General features: G+C 43.5%; 2 protein-coding genes across 6 annotated transcripts in view; one reads left to right on the top strand and one right to left on the bottom strand.

The window, feature by feature from the left end:
- Positions 1 to 19359, bottom strand: part of LOC140201638 (uncharacterized) — a 395760-nt gene that overhangs the window by 231491 nt on the left and 144910 nt on the right. The window lies entirely within an intron of this gene.
- Positions 1 to 19359, top strand: part of LOC140201634 (uncharacterized) — a 40245-nt gene that overhangs the window by 3626 nt on the left and 17260 nt on the right. For 4 of the 5 annotated variants that reach the window (XM_072266029.1, XM_072266030.1, XM_072266031.1 and 1 more), the window contains 6 exons: positions 7478 to 7630; positions 9180 to 9431; positions 9670 to 9792; positions 17169 to 17321; positions 18002 to 18244; positions 18497 to 18622. In XM_072266029.1, coding sequence (XP_072122130.1) covers positions 7478 to 7630; positions 9180 to 9431; positions 9670 to 9792; positions 17169 to 17321; positions 18002 to 18244; positions 18497 to 18622 — 1050 coding nt within the window. The remainder of the gene's footprint in view (positions 1 to 7477; positions 7631 to 9179; positions 9432 to 9669; positions 9793 to 17168; positions 17322 to 18001; positions 18245 to 18496; positions 18623 to 19359) is intronic. The other variant, XM_072266032.1, reaches the window with a different exon arrangement.

The following is a 19359-nucleotide window of genomic DNA, read 5'->3' on the forward strand; positions in this document are numbered from 1 at the left end:
CAGAGAGATTGAGAGTTAAGGGTCAATATGTTCCTTTGAGGTGAACAGTAAACCTGGCAAGTGTGGGGAATTCTGGATGATGAGAGATTGTCAAGTTCTGATCAGGAAAAAGAATGAAACACTCAGAGTGTTTTGGTCTCGGACTTGTGAATCCCTTGAATTAGAAATGCTCAGGATACTCTCAAGAGGTGGATCAGAACAGAAAAGAGAGAGTAAAAGATGAATCTGGCAGGTGAGGTTAAGAAAATCCCAAGATGTTGAATCGAGAGTAAAATTTAGGCTGGCAAGGGAGTAGGTCCCCTTAGATATCAGCAAGGTTGCCGATGTCTTCTGCAGCTGGAGATGGGTGTGGTTTTAAAATGTATTTTTTTCCTCAGTGTTTACTAAGCATGCTCAAGAAATAAGAGAAACATGGAAATGTTTTGGTGGACGGTGTTATGACCAGAGAGGTGGTATTGACGGCCTTACAGTGCTATAAGGTAGATAAATCCCCAGGGCCTGTCCAAGTATCTTCTGGGACTTTATGGAAGGCCAGAGGAATATTTGTGGAGATTCCTAGCAGAAATTGCAATGTCCTTCACCACATTGGTGAAGTTGTGTAAGACTTGAATGGGCTGAACTTGTTTGATTGTTTAAGGTGAACAACAAGGATGAGCCAGGAACGACAGACCGGTAAGACTGATATCCTCAGTAGAGAAGTGACGGGGGGCGGGGGAGGGAATTCTGAGGGACTGGATCTACCAGGAATTGGAATTGTGTAGACAGAGTCTGATCACAATCAGTCAGCATGGATTTGTGTGTAGAAAGTGGTGCTTCTTGAATTTTTCTAGCGGTTTCTTGAACGTGTGTGCTAAAAGGATGATGTGCGTAGGGATGTGGCTAATGTCTATATGGAGTTTAAAAGGACTTTGACAAGGTCCTGTGTGGTGCCATATAACCATATAACAACCACAGCACGGAAACAGACCATTTTGGTCCTTCTAGTCCATGCCGAATTCTTACTCTCCTCTAGGCCCACCGACCTGCACTCAGGCCATAACCCTCCATTCCTTTCTTGTCCATGTAGTTGTCCAATTGAACTTTAAGTGACAACATCGAACCTGCCTCAACCACTTCTGCTGAAAGCTCGTTCCACACAGATACCACTCTCTGAGTAAAGAAGTTCCCCCTCATGTTACCCCTAAACTTTTGCCCTTTAACTCTCAACTCATGTCCTCTTGATTGAATCTCCCCCACTCTCAATGGAAAAAGCCTATCCATGCCAACTCTATCTATCTGCCTCATAATTTTAATTACCTCTATCAAGTCCCCTTCAGCCTTCTACGCTCCAAAGAATAAAGACCCAACTTGTTCAAACTTTCTCTATAACTTAGGTGATGAAACCCCGATAATATTCTAGTAAATCTTCTCTGTACTCTCTCTATTTTGTTGACATATTTCCTATAATTCAGTGACCAAAACTGTACATGATACTCCAAATTTGGCCTCACCAATGCCTTGTACAATTTCAACATTACATCCCAACTCCTATACTCAATGCTCGATTTATAAAGGCCAGCATACCAAAAGCTTTCTTCACCACCCTATCCACATGAGGTTCCACATTCAGGGAACTATGTATCATTATTCCTGGATCCCTCGGTTCTACTGCATTCTTCAATGCCCTACCATTTATCATGTATGTCCTATTTTGATTAGCCCTACCTAAAAGTAGCACCTCACATTTATCAGCATTAAACTCCATCTGCCATCTTACAGTCCACTCTTCTAAATGGCCTAAATCTCTCCACAAACTTTGAAAACCTACTTCATTATCCAAAACCACCTATCTTAGTATCATCTGCATACTTACTCATCCAACTTAACACCCCATCATCCAGATCATTAATGTATATGACAAATAACAATGGACTCAGTACAGATCCCTGAGGCACACTAGCCTCCAATCTGACAAACAGTTATCCACCACCACTCTCTGGCGTCTCCCATCCAGCCACTGCTGAATCCATTTTACTACTTCAATATAATACCGAACGATTGAACCTTCCTAACCAACCTTCTGTGTGGAACGTCGTCAAAGGCCTTACTGAAGTCCATATAGACAGCATCCACCGCTTTACCCTTTTCAACATTCCCAGTAACCTCTTCAAAAAGTTCAATAGGAACAGTCAAACATGAACTTCCATGCACAAATCCATGTTGACTGATCCTAATCAGATCCTATCTATCCAGATAATTACATATACCATCTCTAAGAATACTTTCCATCAACTTACCCACCACTGGCAACAAGCTCACAGGCCGATAATTGCTAGGTTTACTCTTAGAACCCTTTTTAAACAATGGAACAACATGAGCAATACACCAATCCTTTGGCACCATCCCCATTTCTAACAACATTTGAAATATTTCTGTCAGAGCCCCTGCTATTTCCACACTAACTGCCCTCAAGGTCCTAGGGAATATCCTGTCAGGACCCAGAGACTTATCCACTTTTATATTCTCTAAAAGCTCCAGCATTTCCTCTTCTTTAACCATCATCGTTTCCATAACTTCCCTACCTGTTTCCCTTATCTTACACAATTCAACATCCTTCTCCTTAGCGAATACTGAAGAAAAGAAATTGTTCAGAATCTCCCCCATCTCTTTTGGCTCTACACATAGCTGTCCACTCTTGATTCTCCGAAGGACCAATTTTATCCCTCACTATCCTTTTGCTATTAATATAATGGTAGAAACCCTTGGGATTTATATTCACATTACTTGCCAAAGCAACCTCATATCTTCTTTTAGCTTTTCTAACTTCTTTCTTAAGATTCATTTTACATTCTTTATATTATGTTGGTCTGGAAGTTTACATCTCATGGAATCTAGAGTGAGAAAGTCCAGTGGATTCATGATTGGTTTGGACGTAGGGCTGGGTGGTATTTTTTTTTCATGGAATAGAGACTGGTGACGAGCAGAAATCTGCAGGGATCAGTGTTAGGCCTAATTTTGATTACTATTTATAGAAATTATTCGAATGCCAGTGCAAAAGGCTTGATCAGTAACTTTGTGGATGGCACAAAATTAAAGGTGCTGTTGTGGCGAAAAGTTTGCCATAGAACCTAGAACCATAGAACCTACAGCACAGAAACAGGCCTCTTGGACCTTCTTGGCTGTGCCGAACCATTTTCTGCCTAGTCCCACTGACCTGCACACGGACCATATCCCTCCATACACCTCCCATCCATGTATCTGTCCAATTTATTCTTAAATGTTAAAAAAGAACCTGCATTTACCACCTCGTCTGGCAGCTCATTCCATACTCCCACCACTCTGTGTGAAGAAGCCCCCACTAATGTTCCCTTTAAACTTTTCCCCCCTCACCCTTAACCCATATCCTCTGTTTTTTTTTTCTCCCTTGCCTCAGTGGAAAAAGCCTGCTTGCATTCACTCTATCTATACCCATCATAATTTTATATACCTCGATCAAATCTCCCCTCATTCTTCTACGCTCCAGGGAATAAAGTCCTAACCTATTCAACCTTTCTCTGTATTTGAGTTTCTCAAGTCCCGCAACAACCTTGTAAACCTTCTCTGCACTCTTTCAACCTTATTTATATCCTTCCTGTAATTTGGTGACCAAGACTGAACACAATACTCCAGATTCGGCCTCACCAATGCCTTGTACAACCTCATCATAACATTCCAGCTCTTATACTCAATACTTTGATTAATAAAGGCCAATGTACAAAAAGCTCTCTTTACGACCCTATCTACCTGTGATGCTACTTTTAGGGAATTTTGTATCTGTATTCCCAGATACCTCTGTTCCACTGCACTCCTCAGTGCCTTACCATTAACACTGTATGTTCTATCTTGGTTTGTCCTTCCAATGTGCAATACCTCACACTTGTCTGCATTAAACTCCATCTGCCATTTTTCAGCCCATTTTTCCGGCTGGTGCAAGTCCCTCTGCAGGCTCTGAAAACCTTCCTCGCTGTCTACTACACCTCCAATCTTTGTATCATCAGCAAATTTGCTGATCCAATTTACCACATTATCATCCAGATCATTGATATAGATGACAAATAACAATGGTCCCAGCACTGATCCCTGTGGCACACCACTAGTCACAGGCCTCCACTCGGAGAAGCAATTCTCTACTACCACTCTCTGGCTTCTTCCATTGAGCCAATGTCTAATCCAATGTACCACCTCTCCATGTATACCTAGTGACTGAATTTTCCTGACTAACCTCCCATGCGGGACCTTGTCAAAGGCCTTACTGAAGTCCATGTAGACAATATCCACTGCCTTCCCTTCATCCACTTTCCTGGTAACCGCCTCGAAAAACTCCAATAGATTGGTCAAACATGACCTGCCACTCACAAAGCCATGTTGACTCTCCCTAATAAGTCCCTGTCTATCCAAATGCTTGTAGATTCTGTCTCTTAGTACTGCCTCCAATAACTAACCTACTACCGACGTTAAACTTACCGGCCTATAATTTCCCAGATTACTTTTCGATCCTTTTTTAAACAACGGAACAACATGAGCCACTCTCCAATCCTCCGGCACCTCACCTGTAGACAGCAACATTTTAAATATTTTTGCCAGGGCCCCCGCAACTTCAACACTAGTCTCCTTCAAGGTCCAAGGGAACACCCTGTCAGGTCCCGGGGATTTATCCACTTTAATTTTCCTCAAGACAGCAAGGACCTCCTCCTTTTCGATCTGTACATTTTCCATGATCTCACTACTTGTTTCTCGTAATTGCATAGACTTCATGCCAGTTTCCTTAGTAAATACAGACGCAAAAAACCTATTTAAGATCTCCCCCATTTCCTTTGGTTCCGTACATAGGCGACCACTCTGATCTTCAAGAGGGCCAATTTTAACCCTTACAATCCTTTTGCTCTTAATATACCTGTAAAAGCTCTTTGGATTATCCTTCACTTTGACTGCCAATGCAACCTCATTTCTTCTTTTAGCACTCCTGATTACTTTCTTAAGTATTTTCTTGCACTTCTTATACTCCTCAAGCACCTTGTTTACTCCCTGCTTCCTATACATGTCATACAACTCCCTCTTCTTCTTTATCAGAGTTGCAATATCCCTTGAGAACCAAGGTTCCTTATTCCTATTCACTTTGCCTTTAACCCTGACAGGAACATACAAATTCTGCACTCTCAAAATTTCCCCTTTGAAGGCTTCCCACCTACCGATCACATTCTTGCCAGAGAACAACCTGTCCCAATCCACGCTTTTTAGATCCTTTGTCATTTCTTCAAATTTGGCCTTCTTCCAGTTAAGAACCTCAACCCTAGGACCAGATCTATCCTTGTCCATGATCAACTTGAAACTAATGGTGTTATGATCACTGGAACCAAAGTGCTCCCCTACACAGACTTCCGTCACTTGTCCTAACTCGTTTCCTAACAGGAGATCCAATATTGCATCCCCTCTAGTTGATCCCTCTATATATTGATTTAGAAAACTTTCCTGAACACATTTTACAAACTCTAAGCCATCTGGACCCCTGACAGTATGGGAGTCCCAATCAATATATGGAAAATTAAAATCCCCTACCACCACAACTTTATGTTTCCTGCAGTTGCTTGCTATTTCCCTTGCTATTTCCCTGCATGGAAAACAAAAGTATCTTGGATGGTTAGGGAAGCAGGTCAACAATCGGCAAATGGATTTCAATGGAGATGAGTGTGAGACGATGCATTTTGGAAAGTCAGGTCAGAGGATAATTATGAGTGATCAGTTACAGGTGAACGTCGTGGAATGGGGGGGATCTCAGATTCATTTATTTATCACGTATACAGAAAAACATGCTTGTGTTGTTCGTAGTAATAAATGGTAGAAGCCAAGGATGTGCTGGGGCAACACACAAGTGTCACCACGCATTCTGGTGCAAACATAGTAAACCAACATTCTTCAGCAGAACAACACAGAAGAAAGTAACGACATCAGAAAAGCCTCTCTCCTCCCAACACACAAAGACGGCCCTCCAACCCAAGGTCAGGCCTCTGAGTCGCCTGAACACTCACAGACAAAGAGCCTCTGACTTCCCCTGTGTCGTTGACCAAGGGCTTCAGGCATCAGGCTGCAACTTGAGGGTGTCTGTTCAACCCTTGTGCTTCAAACTTTGGTATTAACCGTGGTGACGGCATTGGAACTCCAGTCCCTGATCTCCGGAGTCACTGTCTCGCATACCTAGGGGGTCATAGGCTCTTGTGCCCACTGTTCACACAAACATCTGATCCAGGAGCCTACAGCCCTTGTCAACCTTCTCCATGGTGTTTGCCAGCTCCAGGTTCATAATTGTCCTTCGTTGCACATCCATGCTACTGGTTTTCAATCACAGAGTGGCGGTGTATTCTTTGGCCCGACTTTATAATTCCTCAGCATCTCTCTCCCTAAACCCAACTCTAACCCCTAACTCCACAGAACCGTCCCTACGAGCTTAAAAGAAATAACAGTTATATCTGAGCATAACATGGACTGAGACAACAGCTCGGAAACAACTTGACGTGGGAGCAAAGGTGGTATTCTGGCTTGTAACTAAGGTGTTGAGCACACTGGCCTTGATTGGTGAAGCAATTGAGAGGATGCATTGGGACGCTATAAATCATTGGTGAGGTCACACTTGGAGTACTGTGCACTGTTCGGGAAAACCTGTAACAGGGTGAGGCTCGGAGAGATGCAGACTGAATGAAGGAAGTTTAGAATGCCTGTCTGGGGGCCATTGTCAGTGTGAGCTCATTGTGCTGAAGGGTTTGTACTGTGCTGTACTGTTCTATGTTCTGTTGTGCTGTATTGCTCTGTGATTCAATGGGTTAAAACACCTCCTCAGTACACATCTAGCAGTCTGCTGGTGACTGGCTTCCGGCCCTCAGCTCTGGCTTCGCAGCAGTGGCTCCTCTGTTTCCAGTGAGGGGATTCTGTGGCATGTGAGAATCGTGAGACTCACTATTTCCCCCAGGTCCATAGCTCACCCTCCAGGTACAGAATGTCTGCGTTACCCTCCAGCCCTACACCATTTCCACTCACTGTAACCACCCCCAGTCTGTGCACACCTCCCATGCTTTGTGACCCTTCCAGTGCCTACACCCCTACTAGTCTTTGTGACCACTTTCGGCATCAACATCCCTTCCCTTCTCCATAACCTTCTCCACCTGTTATCCCGTCACCGTGTCTCTGTCCCCTCATGATTTTGCACACTTCCTTGTCTCCGAGACCCACTCTGGCGACTATACTCCTCTCCGTCTGTGTAAACCACCAGCAATTGTCTGTCACTTGCACGTCCCTCGAGATCTACTGTTGCCCTGACTGATCCAAATTGTGAAAACCTGGTGGGTGTTCATCTCTGAGATCAGAGAAATATTAATCATCCCCTCCGTTTCTGTTACTGATAATCCCCCTGAGTGAAATGTGCCTGGTGTGAGGCAGGCTGAGTGAGCAGAGGTTCTCGATTTTACAGTGCAGTGTTACGGCCGAGGAGACGTCCATGAGAAGATTGTGAAGGAGCTGGGCATCTACCCATGTGAAGGGCCAGGAGTTCCCTGTGTTCTGTTTGTCTACAGAGTGTCCCGTGAAATTCAGGATCTTCAGAATGCTCTTCACTGGGTCACAGGTAGATACTCTCATTGTTTTTCACAGGTGAGTGGAATTTTCTCCTAAGAGTCCCCTTCCCTTGTGGGGACTTCTGCTGACTATTGGCTGTTCACTCCCTCAGGGAGGAGGCAGGAGAGTAGGGTTGAAAGGGATAGTTAAATCAGCCAAGATGGAATGGGAAGCAGACTCGAATACTTAATAAGACCATAAGATATAGGAGCAGAGTTAGGCCATTTGGCCCATAAAGTCTGCTCCACCATTTCATCGTGCTGATCCATTCTTTCTCTCGGCCCTAATCTCCTACCATCTCCCCGTATCGCTTCATGCCCTGACTGATCAAGAAGCTTAAATATACCCAATGACTTGGCCTCCACAGCCATCTGTGACAGTGAATTCCACAGTTTCACCACTCTCTGGCTAAAGAAATATCTCATCTCCATTCCACAAGGAGATCCCTCTTTTTTTTGGCTGTGTCCTCTGGTATTAAACTCCACCACCACAGGACACATACTCTCCACATCGACTCAGTCAATGCCTTTCAACATTCTGTAGGTTTCAATGAGGCCACCTCTCATTCTTTTGAATTCCAGTAAGTTCAGGCCCAGAGCCATCAACACTCTTCATATGACAAGACTTTCAATCCTGGAATTGTTTCAATGAACGTCCTCTGCCATGTCGGCACATCCCTTCTTATAAAAGGGGCCTAAAACCACTCTCAATTCTTCAAGTGAGGCCTCAGCAGTGCTCTATAACACCTCAACATTACATCCTTGCTTTTATTTTCTAGTCCTCTTGAAATGAATGCTAACATTGCACTTGCCTTCCTCACCAATGTCTCAACCTGCAAATTAACCTGCACAAGGTCTCCCAAGTCTACAGATTTTTGAATTTTCTCACTAGTTAGAAAATAGTCTACCTGTTTATTTCTTCTAGCACAGGTGAAATCATTGAGTGATAACATTTCCCTGAAAGTCCTTCTCTTTTGGGGACTTCTGATCTCTGCTGGCTATTCCCTATCTGAGGAGCACATAAACACTGTGTGTATTCCTTAGGATTGATTCATTTATGAATTAGGGACATGCACTGATGCAATGACTTTCTGAAGAAGATAATGTCCCACCCAGTTGTATCTGTTGAAGGGACAGAGGTTATTTCTGTGATGGGAGATGTGTATTGGTGCATAACAAGCTCCCACAAGCAGCAGTGAGGCAATAGATTGGAGATCCCATTGTCTGGGGCACAGGTGGCTTCCCTTGCTCTGTCTCAAATGACGTGTGTGTGGATGTTTCTGTGCAGCTGAGTGAGGGAGGGGTTTGGGGCTTGACTGAAAATCCCAGTGGAGAAATGGTGCCTCTGGCAGTACTGTACGTGCTTTAGTCGAGTGAGTGCCAGTAGCGGGATGGCAGGGCTACCTTGTACACACAGAGCATCAACTGGACACAGACAGGGGCAGGAAAGTGGGACAGCCTCAGGTGGGAGGTGCTGAGCTCAAAACTGATGTACCCAGTGGGTGGGACACACACCCATCCCACAGCAGCACCCAGACACTCTGTTACTCTGTGTTGCAGGAGGCGGAAGAGCGCAGAAGGAAGACATTTGTGCCGTGATTCTGTTGCAGAGATCCCAAGATGTGGGAGAGGGGCAGATAAGGACCTGTCCAGGGTTATTTCATGAGGGAACAGCAGTTCATCGAGTACTTTGGACAGAAACCAGCGGTATTCTCAAGAGGAGGTCAGCTGACTGCCAGTGTCCAAATACGATTCGAGCCATCAGACAGAGTCTCAATGACAGAACCAGATCCAGAGAACATTCCTCCGCCGGTGGGTAAAACCTGTCTCTCCCTGTCATGCCTCACGCTTCACGGTAACCTTCCCACATGCAACATGAGGGTCTTGCCTGATGTTTGTCTTGGGTGGGAAAATGATGGGACAATAGACAGTCAGTCAGTGACTGCTGCGGGAGGGAGTTTCGGAGCACAAACGTCCTTTGGTACTGAGGTCAATTGAGCACCATCTCCCAGTTTATATGCTTCTGACTGATGTGTGTACTTTCCAACAGGGCAGAGTGAGTATCTGCCAGGAGGTGAGACTTTGGTGGTGAGTGAACAATCGGCTTCATCATTTTCTTCAGGATGCAGCCAAGGGAAGAGCAGCTGGAACTCGGAGAGGCTTCAGTGTAACGGTGAGAATGCAGGCTTTTGGCTCGACCTGAGCGATTGGGGCAGGAGCTGAGAAATATCAAGACTGCAGAGGCAGTATATTCCTGTCGAAGTGGAGGGTTAACCTGGCAAAACAAGAGATATTCAAACTTTGGGCAAGAAAAATATGAAAGGACAAGGTGCATTTAGGTCACTTGCCAGTTATTGCCTGTCTTGTGAGCATGATGTAATTACCTTGTGAGCATTATGTCATTATCTCATCATGGGCATGATGTAATTGTCCCACGATAGCGGGGTGGCGTGATGGCAGGTTCCAGCCGGTATAAAGGGGAAATCACAGTTTGTTGCATAGTTGTTGTTTTGGTTGGGGTGTCACAGTCAGTGGTTGCGAATGGCAGAAAGAGAGAGAGAGAGAGAGAGAGAGAGAGAAAGAGAAAATAATTTTCCACCACCGTGTGAACCTACAGAATTGGGTAGAAATCAATGGCATTCTGTGTGTCTCGAAGAGATTGATGTGAATTGTGGCACACTTTTGGTTAACCCCTGCATGGTCTCGGGTTCTGAGTGATGACCACTTTCAGCGAAAGGTCAGTTACTTTGAGAAAACTCACTCTTCGCAGTATCTTCGGAAAAAGGCATTTCTCGGCTGGAAACTGCGTCAGCAACGTTGTCTTTTCTCCATCTCTGGTTCAGGAAGTCTCTGCTCATTTATTTGATAAATCACTTGGACTGTTTGAACTACCACCTTAAGACTGTGCTTAAGTAAGATCTGTTAAGAATTGTCTTTAAGGTCGACTGTTTGATGACTATAGATGCATAACATCATTAACTTCTGTTCAAATTAGTCGTTTTGTTTTACTTTTCTATGTTTTGATTACAGCATAATAAATTTCATTGTTCATTTATAAAAACCTGAATCAATTACATATCTATTGCTGCTGATGTGTAACATATGTGGGGGCTTGTCCAGATTTGAACAAATTTAGACCTTTTTTTTATTTAATTATCGATCCGATTGGAAAAGAAGAAATGATTGGTTTCTTTTTGTTTGATTGGTTTATGTGTGGTAATCAGCAGCAATGGATGTTGGGACATTCTGTAATCACCAACCTCTGTGTCATTAGTGAATGTGAAAAAGGGTGAGGTGCGGGAAATTGCTAAAGAACTGAAGCTTACAGGGATAACCACAGCTACGACAAAGGCAGTGATTCAGAAAGATACAGCTGTGTAAGTGTTTGATGAGGAGGTGTTAGAGAATTTTCCAGTAAGTAAACTTGAGATGCAGCTACAAATGGAACAAATGAAATTAGAGAGATTTAAAGAGGAGATAGCAGAAAGGGAAAGAGATAAAGAGAGGCAATCTGGAGTAAAACAGAGGGAATTTGAGCTAGCGAAGGAGAGGTGAAGGCTCGAGAAGCAAGCTGGTTCAAAGAAATTGGTTATACTGTTATTGCTGGTCATTCCATTTAATGAGGCAGATGTTGATAGACACTTCCAGCATTTTGAGAAGGTTACTCAGAGTTCATCGTGGCCGAAAGAGGGCTGGTTTGTGTCCTTTTACAAAGCGTATTTAAAGGTAAAGCACAACAAGTTTATATGCCCTGTACTAGTGAACAGGCAGCTGATTATGATACAGTGAAGCAGGCTATACTTAAAGCTTATGAATTCGTTCCAAAAGCTTATAGACAGAGATTTAAGAGTCTGAAGAAACATGCGAACCAGAGTTAAGTGGAATTTGCCTATGACAAATCTGTGTGTTCTGAGCGATGGTGCACATCTAAAACTGTGAATCAAGATTGTGACAACTTAAAGGAGCAGCTTTTGGTTGTGGAATTTAAAAGTTGCGTCCCTAATGGCATAGAGAAATATTTGAATGGCGAGGACCCTGCCATGTTGCCAGAGTCTGCTAAAGTAGCAGATGAGTATGATCTAACTCATAAGAGTAAGTTTACTCTGAGTAAAATTTTACAAAGAAGTCACATGGATGGTCTGGGTAAACCAGAAACTAAATCATAAGCTAGTGATAAAGGTAAGGATGAAGGGAAGCAGGTGAAAGAAAAACATTTTGGTCCTATTTGTCACTATTGTAGGAGAACTGGTCAATTTATGGTGAACAAATTCCATCTGAAAGAGAAAGAAAAGCAGGCAGTCCAGATGCCTGTGTTCAACACTTTGAAATACCCATAAACCCACAGGGTTCGGGACATTCAAAGGAAGCTCTGTCAATGTCTGACAGAGTTAGAAATGGATTCAATCCTTTCATGTCAGATGGATTTTTTTCCGTGAATGAAGGGTCCATCCAAGTACCAGTAAAAAATCTTAATGATACTGGGGCTTCTCAGTCACTTATGTAAGACAATGTTCGAGAGTTTAGTGATGAGACTGACATTGGTGAAGTAAATTTCATACAAGGTATTGAAGGCAACCTGACACCTGTACCTCTGCACAAAGTAGTTTTAAAGTCAGAGATAGTTTCAGGATCTGCTAAAATCAGACTACGACCCAGTTTACTGGTGCTGGGTGTTTCTTTATTGTTAGGGAATGACCTAGCAGGTGGAAAGGTTGTTCCTGCAGTGAAGCTGACAACTAAGCCAATCACTGATGATAGAAAGATGGATTCTAACATCTATCCCTCTTGTGCAGTAACTCGAGCTATGGCCAAAAAGGCTGCCAAGGCAAATGGTTTAATGCAGCATGGGTCTGCTACCCAGGACAGCTCAAATCGTGATGCAGATTCTGGTGATTCCTCAGGAACTTTCCTATCTTTCTTGTTTGATCAAGTTCCTTGTTGTGAGTCTGTCCATAAAGACTTGTCATTGTCTAGGAAGGAGATTATAGCGGAGCAGAGAAGAGAGCTTGAGGTTGCCACCTTGAGAGAGAACGCTGTCCCAGATAACAAGATTGAGAAGGTGCCAGTAGGGTTTTATTTTAAGAGTGAAGTTTTAAAGAGGAAGCGGAGACCATCTGAGACTCCGGCAAATGACGACTGGGCAGTTGTTCACCAAGTAGTCGTTCCTAAGCTTTATAGGAATGAAATTTTAACTTTAGCTCATAGTATGCCCTTAGGTGACCATCTATGTGTGAAAGAAACTATGAAAAAATTTACAAAACACTTTTTGTGGCCTGGTTTGAGGAAGGATGTGGCAACATTTTGCCGAACTTGTCACACTTGTCAGGTTGTGGGTAAACCTAATCAAGTCAACTCAATGACCCCATTGCAACCTATTCCTGCATTTGGTGAACTGTTTTCTAAAATTATTGTAGATTGTGTTGGTCCATTTCCATAAACTAAAGCTGGCCATCAATATTTTCTGATGATCATGCGTACAGCATTTAGGTTTCCAGAAGCAATACGTCTTGGATAATACAAAAGCTAAAACTGTGATGAAAGCTGTCAAAGTTCTCTGCTTTATTTGGTTTGCCTACAGAAATCTAGTCTGATCAAGGAAATAATTTCATGTCTGGATTATTCCAGCAGTTAGTTTATAAACTGAGAGCCAAGCAGGTTACATTGTCTGCGTACCACCCAGAATTATAAGGAGCCTTAGAAATGTTCCATTCTCCCCTCAAATCCATGATTAGGATGTTCTGTGTTGGAAATGAGAAGGATTGGGATGAGGGAGTTCATTTGCTTTTGTTTGCAGTGATGGAGTCAGTGCAGGAGTTCCTAGGCTTTGGCCCTTTTAAACTTGTGTTTGGGCACAGAGTCAGGGGACCTTTGGCATTGTTAAAAGAACAGTAGGTTAACAAAGAACTACATACTAATTTACTGGATTATGTCTTAAAATTTAAGGAGATATTGCAAAAAGCTTGCAGGTTAGCAAGGGAAAGTTTAAAATCTGCTCAGGAAAGAATGAAATCTTGGTATGGAAAGGAAGCTAGACCGAGGTCATTTCTGCTGGAAGGTAAGGTGTTGGTTCTTTTCCCGGTACAAACGAACCCATTACAAGCTAAATTTCATGGTCCTTACGAGATCATATCTAAAGTTAATAATGTGGACTATATGGTAAAAACACCAGATCGACGAAGGCCAACACTGCTTCTTCAGGACCCAAAACATCGACTGTACCTCTTGCTAGATGCTGCCTGGCCTGCTGCGTTCACCAGCAACTTTTATGTGTGTAGCCTCACATGATGTAGATGTTGGAAATGCCAAACCCATAAAGCAACATACATATCGAATGAATGTGGAAAAATGTACACTGGCCGAACAAGAAATCAAGTATATGTTAGAAAATGATATTATTAGACCTTCTACTTCAGATTGGAGTTCAACTTGTGTCATGGTGCCTGAAGCAGATGGAAGTATTCAGTTTTGTAATGATTACAGAAAGGTGAATGCTGTATCAAAGACTGATGCGTAACCAATCCCTAGGGTAGATGATTATGTGGATAAAGTTGGAAAAACTAAGTTTTTTTACAAAGGTTCATCTGTTAAAAGTGTATTGGTGTGTTCCACTGACGGATAAAGGTAAAGAAACTTCTGCATTTGTGACGCCGTCTGGGTTATATGGATACAATGATCTGCCATTTGCGATGAAGAATGCTCCAGGAACGTTCCAGAGAATGGTTAATTCTGTAATTTGAGGGTTAAAACATGCAGATGCCTATATTGATGATGTAGTCGCAGGGAATGACACTTGGGAAGAACATATACCTGCAGTGGAAAAGCTGTTTGAAAGGCTATCACAAGCCACCCTAACTGTTAATCTAGCTAAAGGTGAATTTGGCCATGCCACTGTGACCTGTCTTGGTTACGTTGTGGGTCAAGGCAGGTGGGCTCCTGTTCAGGCAAAAGATCAAGCAATTTTGGAGGTTCCCACTCCAACTGGTAAAAAAGCTCTCACAAGATTCTTGGGAATGGTAGGATATTACAGTAAGTTCTGTAAGATCTTTGCCGAGATTGCCCTTCCATTGACTAACCTCCTGAAGAAAGGTGAAAATTTTATTTGGAAACATACTTGTCAGGAAGCATTTGATAAATTGAAATCTTTCCTATGTCACCAAACTGTGCTCAGTTCACCTGACTTTGAAATGCCATTTTCCCTAGCTGTGGTTGTCTGTGACGGGGTTGCAGGAGCAGTGTTACTACAAAGGTATAATTACGATGATGTTGACCATCCTGTGGCTTATTTTTCCATGAAATTTAATGGGCATCAAAGAAATTATTCAACCATAGAAAAGGAATATTATCTCTTATGTTAGCTCTGCAACATTTTGATGTGTATGTTGGCGCAACTCAGAAACCACTCATGGTTCACACCGATCATAACCCATTGGTATTTTTGAATAAGCTGAAAAATTAAAATAGATGGTTGATAAATTGGAGTTTGATCTTACACGAATATGATCTCTTAATAACTCACATTAATGGGAAAGATAATGTAATTGCCGACTGTCTGTCCAGATGTTCAACTTGCTATGTAATATTTTTGAGTGGAATTTTGATATTTGTATACACTCCGGCTATATGTTTTATTAGTACTGTATGATAACTGTATATGTGTGGTGCATTTTGTAAATTTTATACGTTTGTGATTTTTTGAAAAATTGTAGTTAAAATTTTACTCTCGATAGAACAAAATTTTCTGTGTTTTTAGGGGAAGGTGTTACCTGTCTTGTGAGCATCATGTAATTATCTTATGAGCATTATGTCATTATCTCGCGATGGGAATGATGTAATTGTCTCATGATAGCGGGGTGATGTGATGTCACGTGATGACAGATTCCATCCACATAAAAGGGAAATCGCAGTTGGTTGCGTAGCTGTTGTTTTGGTTGGGGTGTCACAGTCGGTGGTTGCGCAATCGCAGAAGGAGAGAGAGAGAGAGAAGAATTTCCAGCTTCGTGCGAACCTGCAGAATTGGGTAGAAATCAATGGCGCTCTGTGTGTCTCGCAGAGATTGATGTGAATTGTGGCACACAGTTTTGGTTAACCCCTGCATGGTCTCGGGTGTTGTGTCATGACCACTTTTGGCGAAAGGTCAGTTACTTTGAGAAAACTCGCTCTTCATTGTATCTTCGGAAAAAGACATTTCTTGGCTGTAAACTGCGTCAGCAGTGTCGTATTTTCTCCATCGCTAGTTTGGGAAGCCTGTCCTCTCATTTGTTTCATAAATCACTTGGACTGTTTGAACTACCACATTAAGACTGTGCTTAAGTGAGATCTGTTAAGAATTGTCTTTAAGTTTGACTGCTTGATAACTATAGACACATAACACCATTAACTCCCATTTAAGTTAGTCGTTTGTTGACTTTCCTATGTTTTGATTAGAGCTTAATAAATTTTGTTGTTTATTTCTAAAAACCTGACTCAATTGCATATCTATTGCTGCTGATATGTAACACGGTGAATCCCGTAACTTCACATGACTAAGAATAATATCGAGGGGAAAATTAGGAGGGTGCGATGTGGATCTGGAAGGTAAAGTTAAGGAAAATACCAAGAAATTCTGCGGAGGTTAGCTGAAAATTTGGAGTGGTATGCTCAAATCCTACTACTGTCTTTAAGGTGTTTGCACTTTCTCCCCATGACCGCAGTGAGTTTCAACTGGGTTTTCCAGTTTCCTGCCTCATTGCAAAAAACCCTTAGTGTTAGTAAGTTGTGGGCATGTTACCTTCGCACTGGAAGCTGATCTAAATGATCTAAATAGGACCTGAGGGGCAATTCTTTTACCCATAGTGTGGTGAGTATGCCAGAGAAAGTGGGTTCAGCAGGTACAATGTTATCATTGAAGGGGCACCTGGATAAATGCATGGAAAGGCAGGGTTAGAACGGATGAAGTTGACTGCAGGAAATTGGGATTATCCAGCTGGGCATAGTGGTCATCACAAACTCATTGGGCAAATAGTCTCTATCTTGCTGTATTAAATGATGGGCTGAATGGCCTGCATTGTGTACATCTTTCTGTCTTCAATGACATACCATCGGTCCTTGTGTCATACCCTAGGTCCCTGCATGTGGCCTCATAAAGAGAGACACCATCACTTCCAGGGAGGAGATTCTGAGGAATGTATGAGTTGAGGTTCAAAATGTCTTCCCCAACGTCCATACGTCGCCTGTAGCTGTGTCATTTTCATCTCTGACCCTTACAGCCTTTAAATCCCTGGGAACCCTTCCTTCCTCTACACTTGTCCCCATCTCTTTGACTCCCCATCACTGCAATGCAAAACAAGCTTTTTGCTTTCACTTTCCTCTGGATCTCCTGTACCTCACACTGATCCTCACTGGTGCAAAGCCTGTTCTCAGGACATAGGACACCCATGCTGGTGGGTGTCCATCTCTGAGCTCAGAAGAATATTAGATCACATCCCTTCCTTTCCACTGCTGAGAATCACCCTGAGTGAAATGTGCCTGGTGTGAGGCAGGCTGACTGAGCACAGGTTCTGTGTTTTACAGTACAATGTTACGGTCAGGGAGACGTCCATGAGAAGATTGTGAAGGAGTTGAAAATCTGCCAGTATGAAGGGCCAGGGGTTCCCTGTGTTCTGTTTGTGTACAAAGTGTCTCATGAAAATCAGGATCTTCGAGATGCCCTGCAGTGGGTCACAGGTAAATACACTCATCTTCTGTCAATCTGTAACTCTACCGAATCAAACCTTACCCTGGAACCCTCTCGTCTTTTGTTTCCTTTTCTGGACCGCTGCCTCTTAAACTCCCTTTGAGGCATAGTAATTATTGTGCGGGACCCTGTGTTTCTTTCCATTGCAATGGAAGGCACTTGCATTGTTTTACCAGGTTTTACCTCTACAGGTCACAAGAGTTTTCATTGTGATGGGAGATTGTTGCATAGCAAGCACCCACAAACAGCAGAGAAGCAATCAACGGGGATCCTGTTGCAAAATTATCTGGGTCATGGTGGGTTCCCTTGCCTCTGTCCAAAATGATGTTTGTGGATCTTTCTCTACACCTGAGGAGAGCTGATCTTTGGGCTGAAAGTCCCAGACAAGACAGGAGTGGAGGTGGGATGACTGATTTGTACACAAGCAGCATTACCCCTACACCACTCAGACAGAAAGACAGACAGACAGACAGACAGACAGACAGACACACACACACACACACACACACACACACACACACACACACACACACACCAGTAATGTGGTGTCAACCCAGATGGAAGGTGCTGACCCCAGGTATGATGCACCCTGTGGGTTCCTGCAGTGGGTGGGACACGCACCACTGCCACAGCGTTATTCTGTGTTTCATTCTGTTACTCTGTGTTTCAGGAGGCGGGACAGTGCGGAAGGAAGACATTTGCACTGTGATTCTGTTGCAGAAATCTGGAGATTTTGGAGTAAACAAGATGATGACTGATCCAGGGTTATTCCATGAGGAAACCAATGTTTTTCAGATATTTTGGACAGAAGCGAGTGTTACGTGGCAAAGTGCTGATGAAGGCCACACTGTGATTCAGACCATCAGACAGAGTCTCATCAACAAGACAAAATCCAGAGGAGGGTCCTGTCCCGGTGGGTAAAACCTGCCTCTCCCCGTCCACACGTCATGTTTCACTGTAAACTTCCCATATGGAACGTATGTGTCTGGGGTGGGAGTGATGGGAAACTATCAGAACTGTACCCCAGTCAACTAGTAACCGCTCTGGGCTGGAGGTTATGGGAGGGAGGGAGGGTCAGAACAGAAATTCCCCATCGGTTCTAAGGGAACATCAGCACCAATTCCCAGGTTGCAAGTTTCTGACTAATGTGTGTGTTGTGCACTAGGGTCGAGCAAGGATCCACAGGGCAGTGAGACGCCCTCATTGTGCAGTGAGCAACCAGATCATTTGACATCTTCAACCTGCACGCAAGTAAAGAACGAAGAGAGCTCAGAGAAGCTTCAGTGTAACGGTGAGAAGCAAGGATTGGGGCACGACTCATGGCATATCAAGGGTGTAGATGTATTGTGTCCCCCTTGTGTACAGAGCCTGGGTGGTTTAGGAACCTTGGCTGACGAGAGTGATTGAAGTTCCAGTCAAGAGTAGAGGTAAGTATACATTGTGTTCACAAACAGGAGTCCCGAAGAAGGGTCTCATTCTGAAGCATCGGCTGTACTCTTTTCCATTGATGCTGCCCGGCCTGCTGAGTCCCTCCATCGTTTTGTACATCAGACATTGTTTTTAATTTGTGAACAAGATAACCTCATGATGCCTATAAAAATATCAAGAATATACTTGAGGTAAATCTGGAGGGCAAAGCGAGAGTGTGAAATGGATCTGACTGATAAGATGTCATGGTCCGTTCCGTGGCCTCCAGACTCCGGGTCTTCCAGCTATCCCTTGTTTCAGTTGGGCTTAATCATAGGTACTGATGCTTGTCTTGAGGCTGGGAATATAAGCGGCCCTGGGATCAAGTATGGTTGCTGGTTCGTCTCAGCATCCCGTCCTCGCCGCCATGGGTAAGTCGTTTGCCATTACCCTGCGGTTGGATCTGTCCCTTCCTGTCCTTGCCGCCATTGGATAAGCCAGGCCATCTTTGCCATTACCCTCAGGCTGGGCTGCTCCCTTCCCTTTCCCTTTCTTCTGAAGCCTTGCCTGCAACCTGTCTCTGCAGCCTTACCATGCAACCTGTGTCTGGAACCTTTTGCC

Source organism: Mobula birostris, chromosome 8 (assembly GCF_030028105.1).
Source record: "Mobula birostris isolate sMobBir1 chromosome 8, sMobBir1.hap1, whole genome shotgun sequence".
NCBI lineage: Eukaryota > Metazoa > Chordata > Chondrichthyes > Myliobatiformes > Myliobatidae > Mobula > Mobula birostris.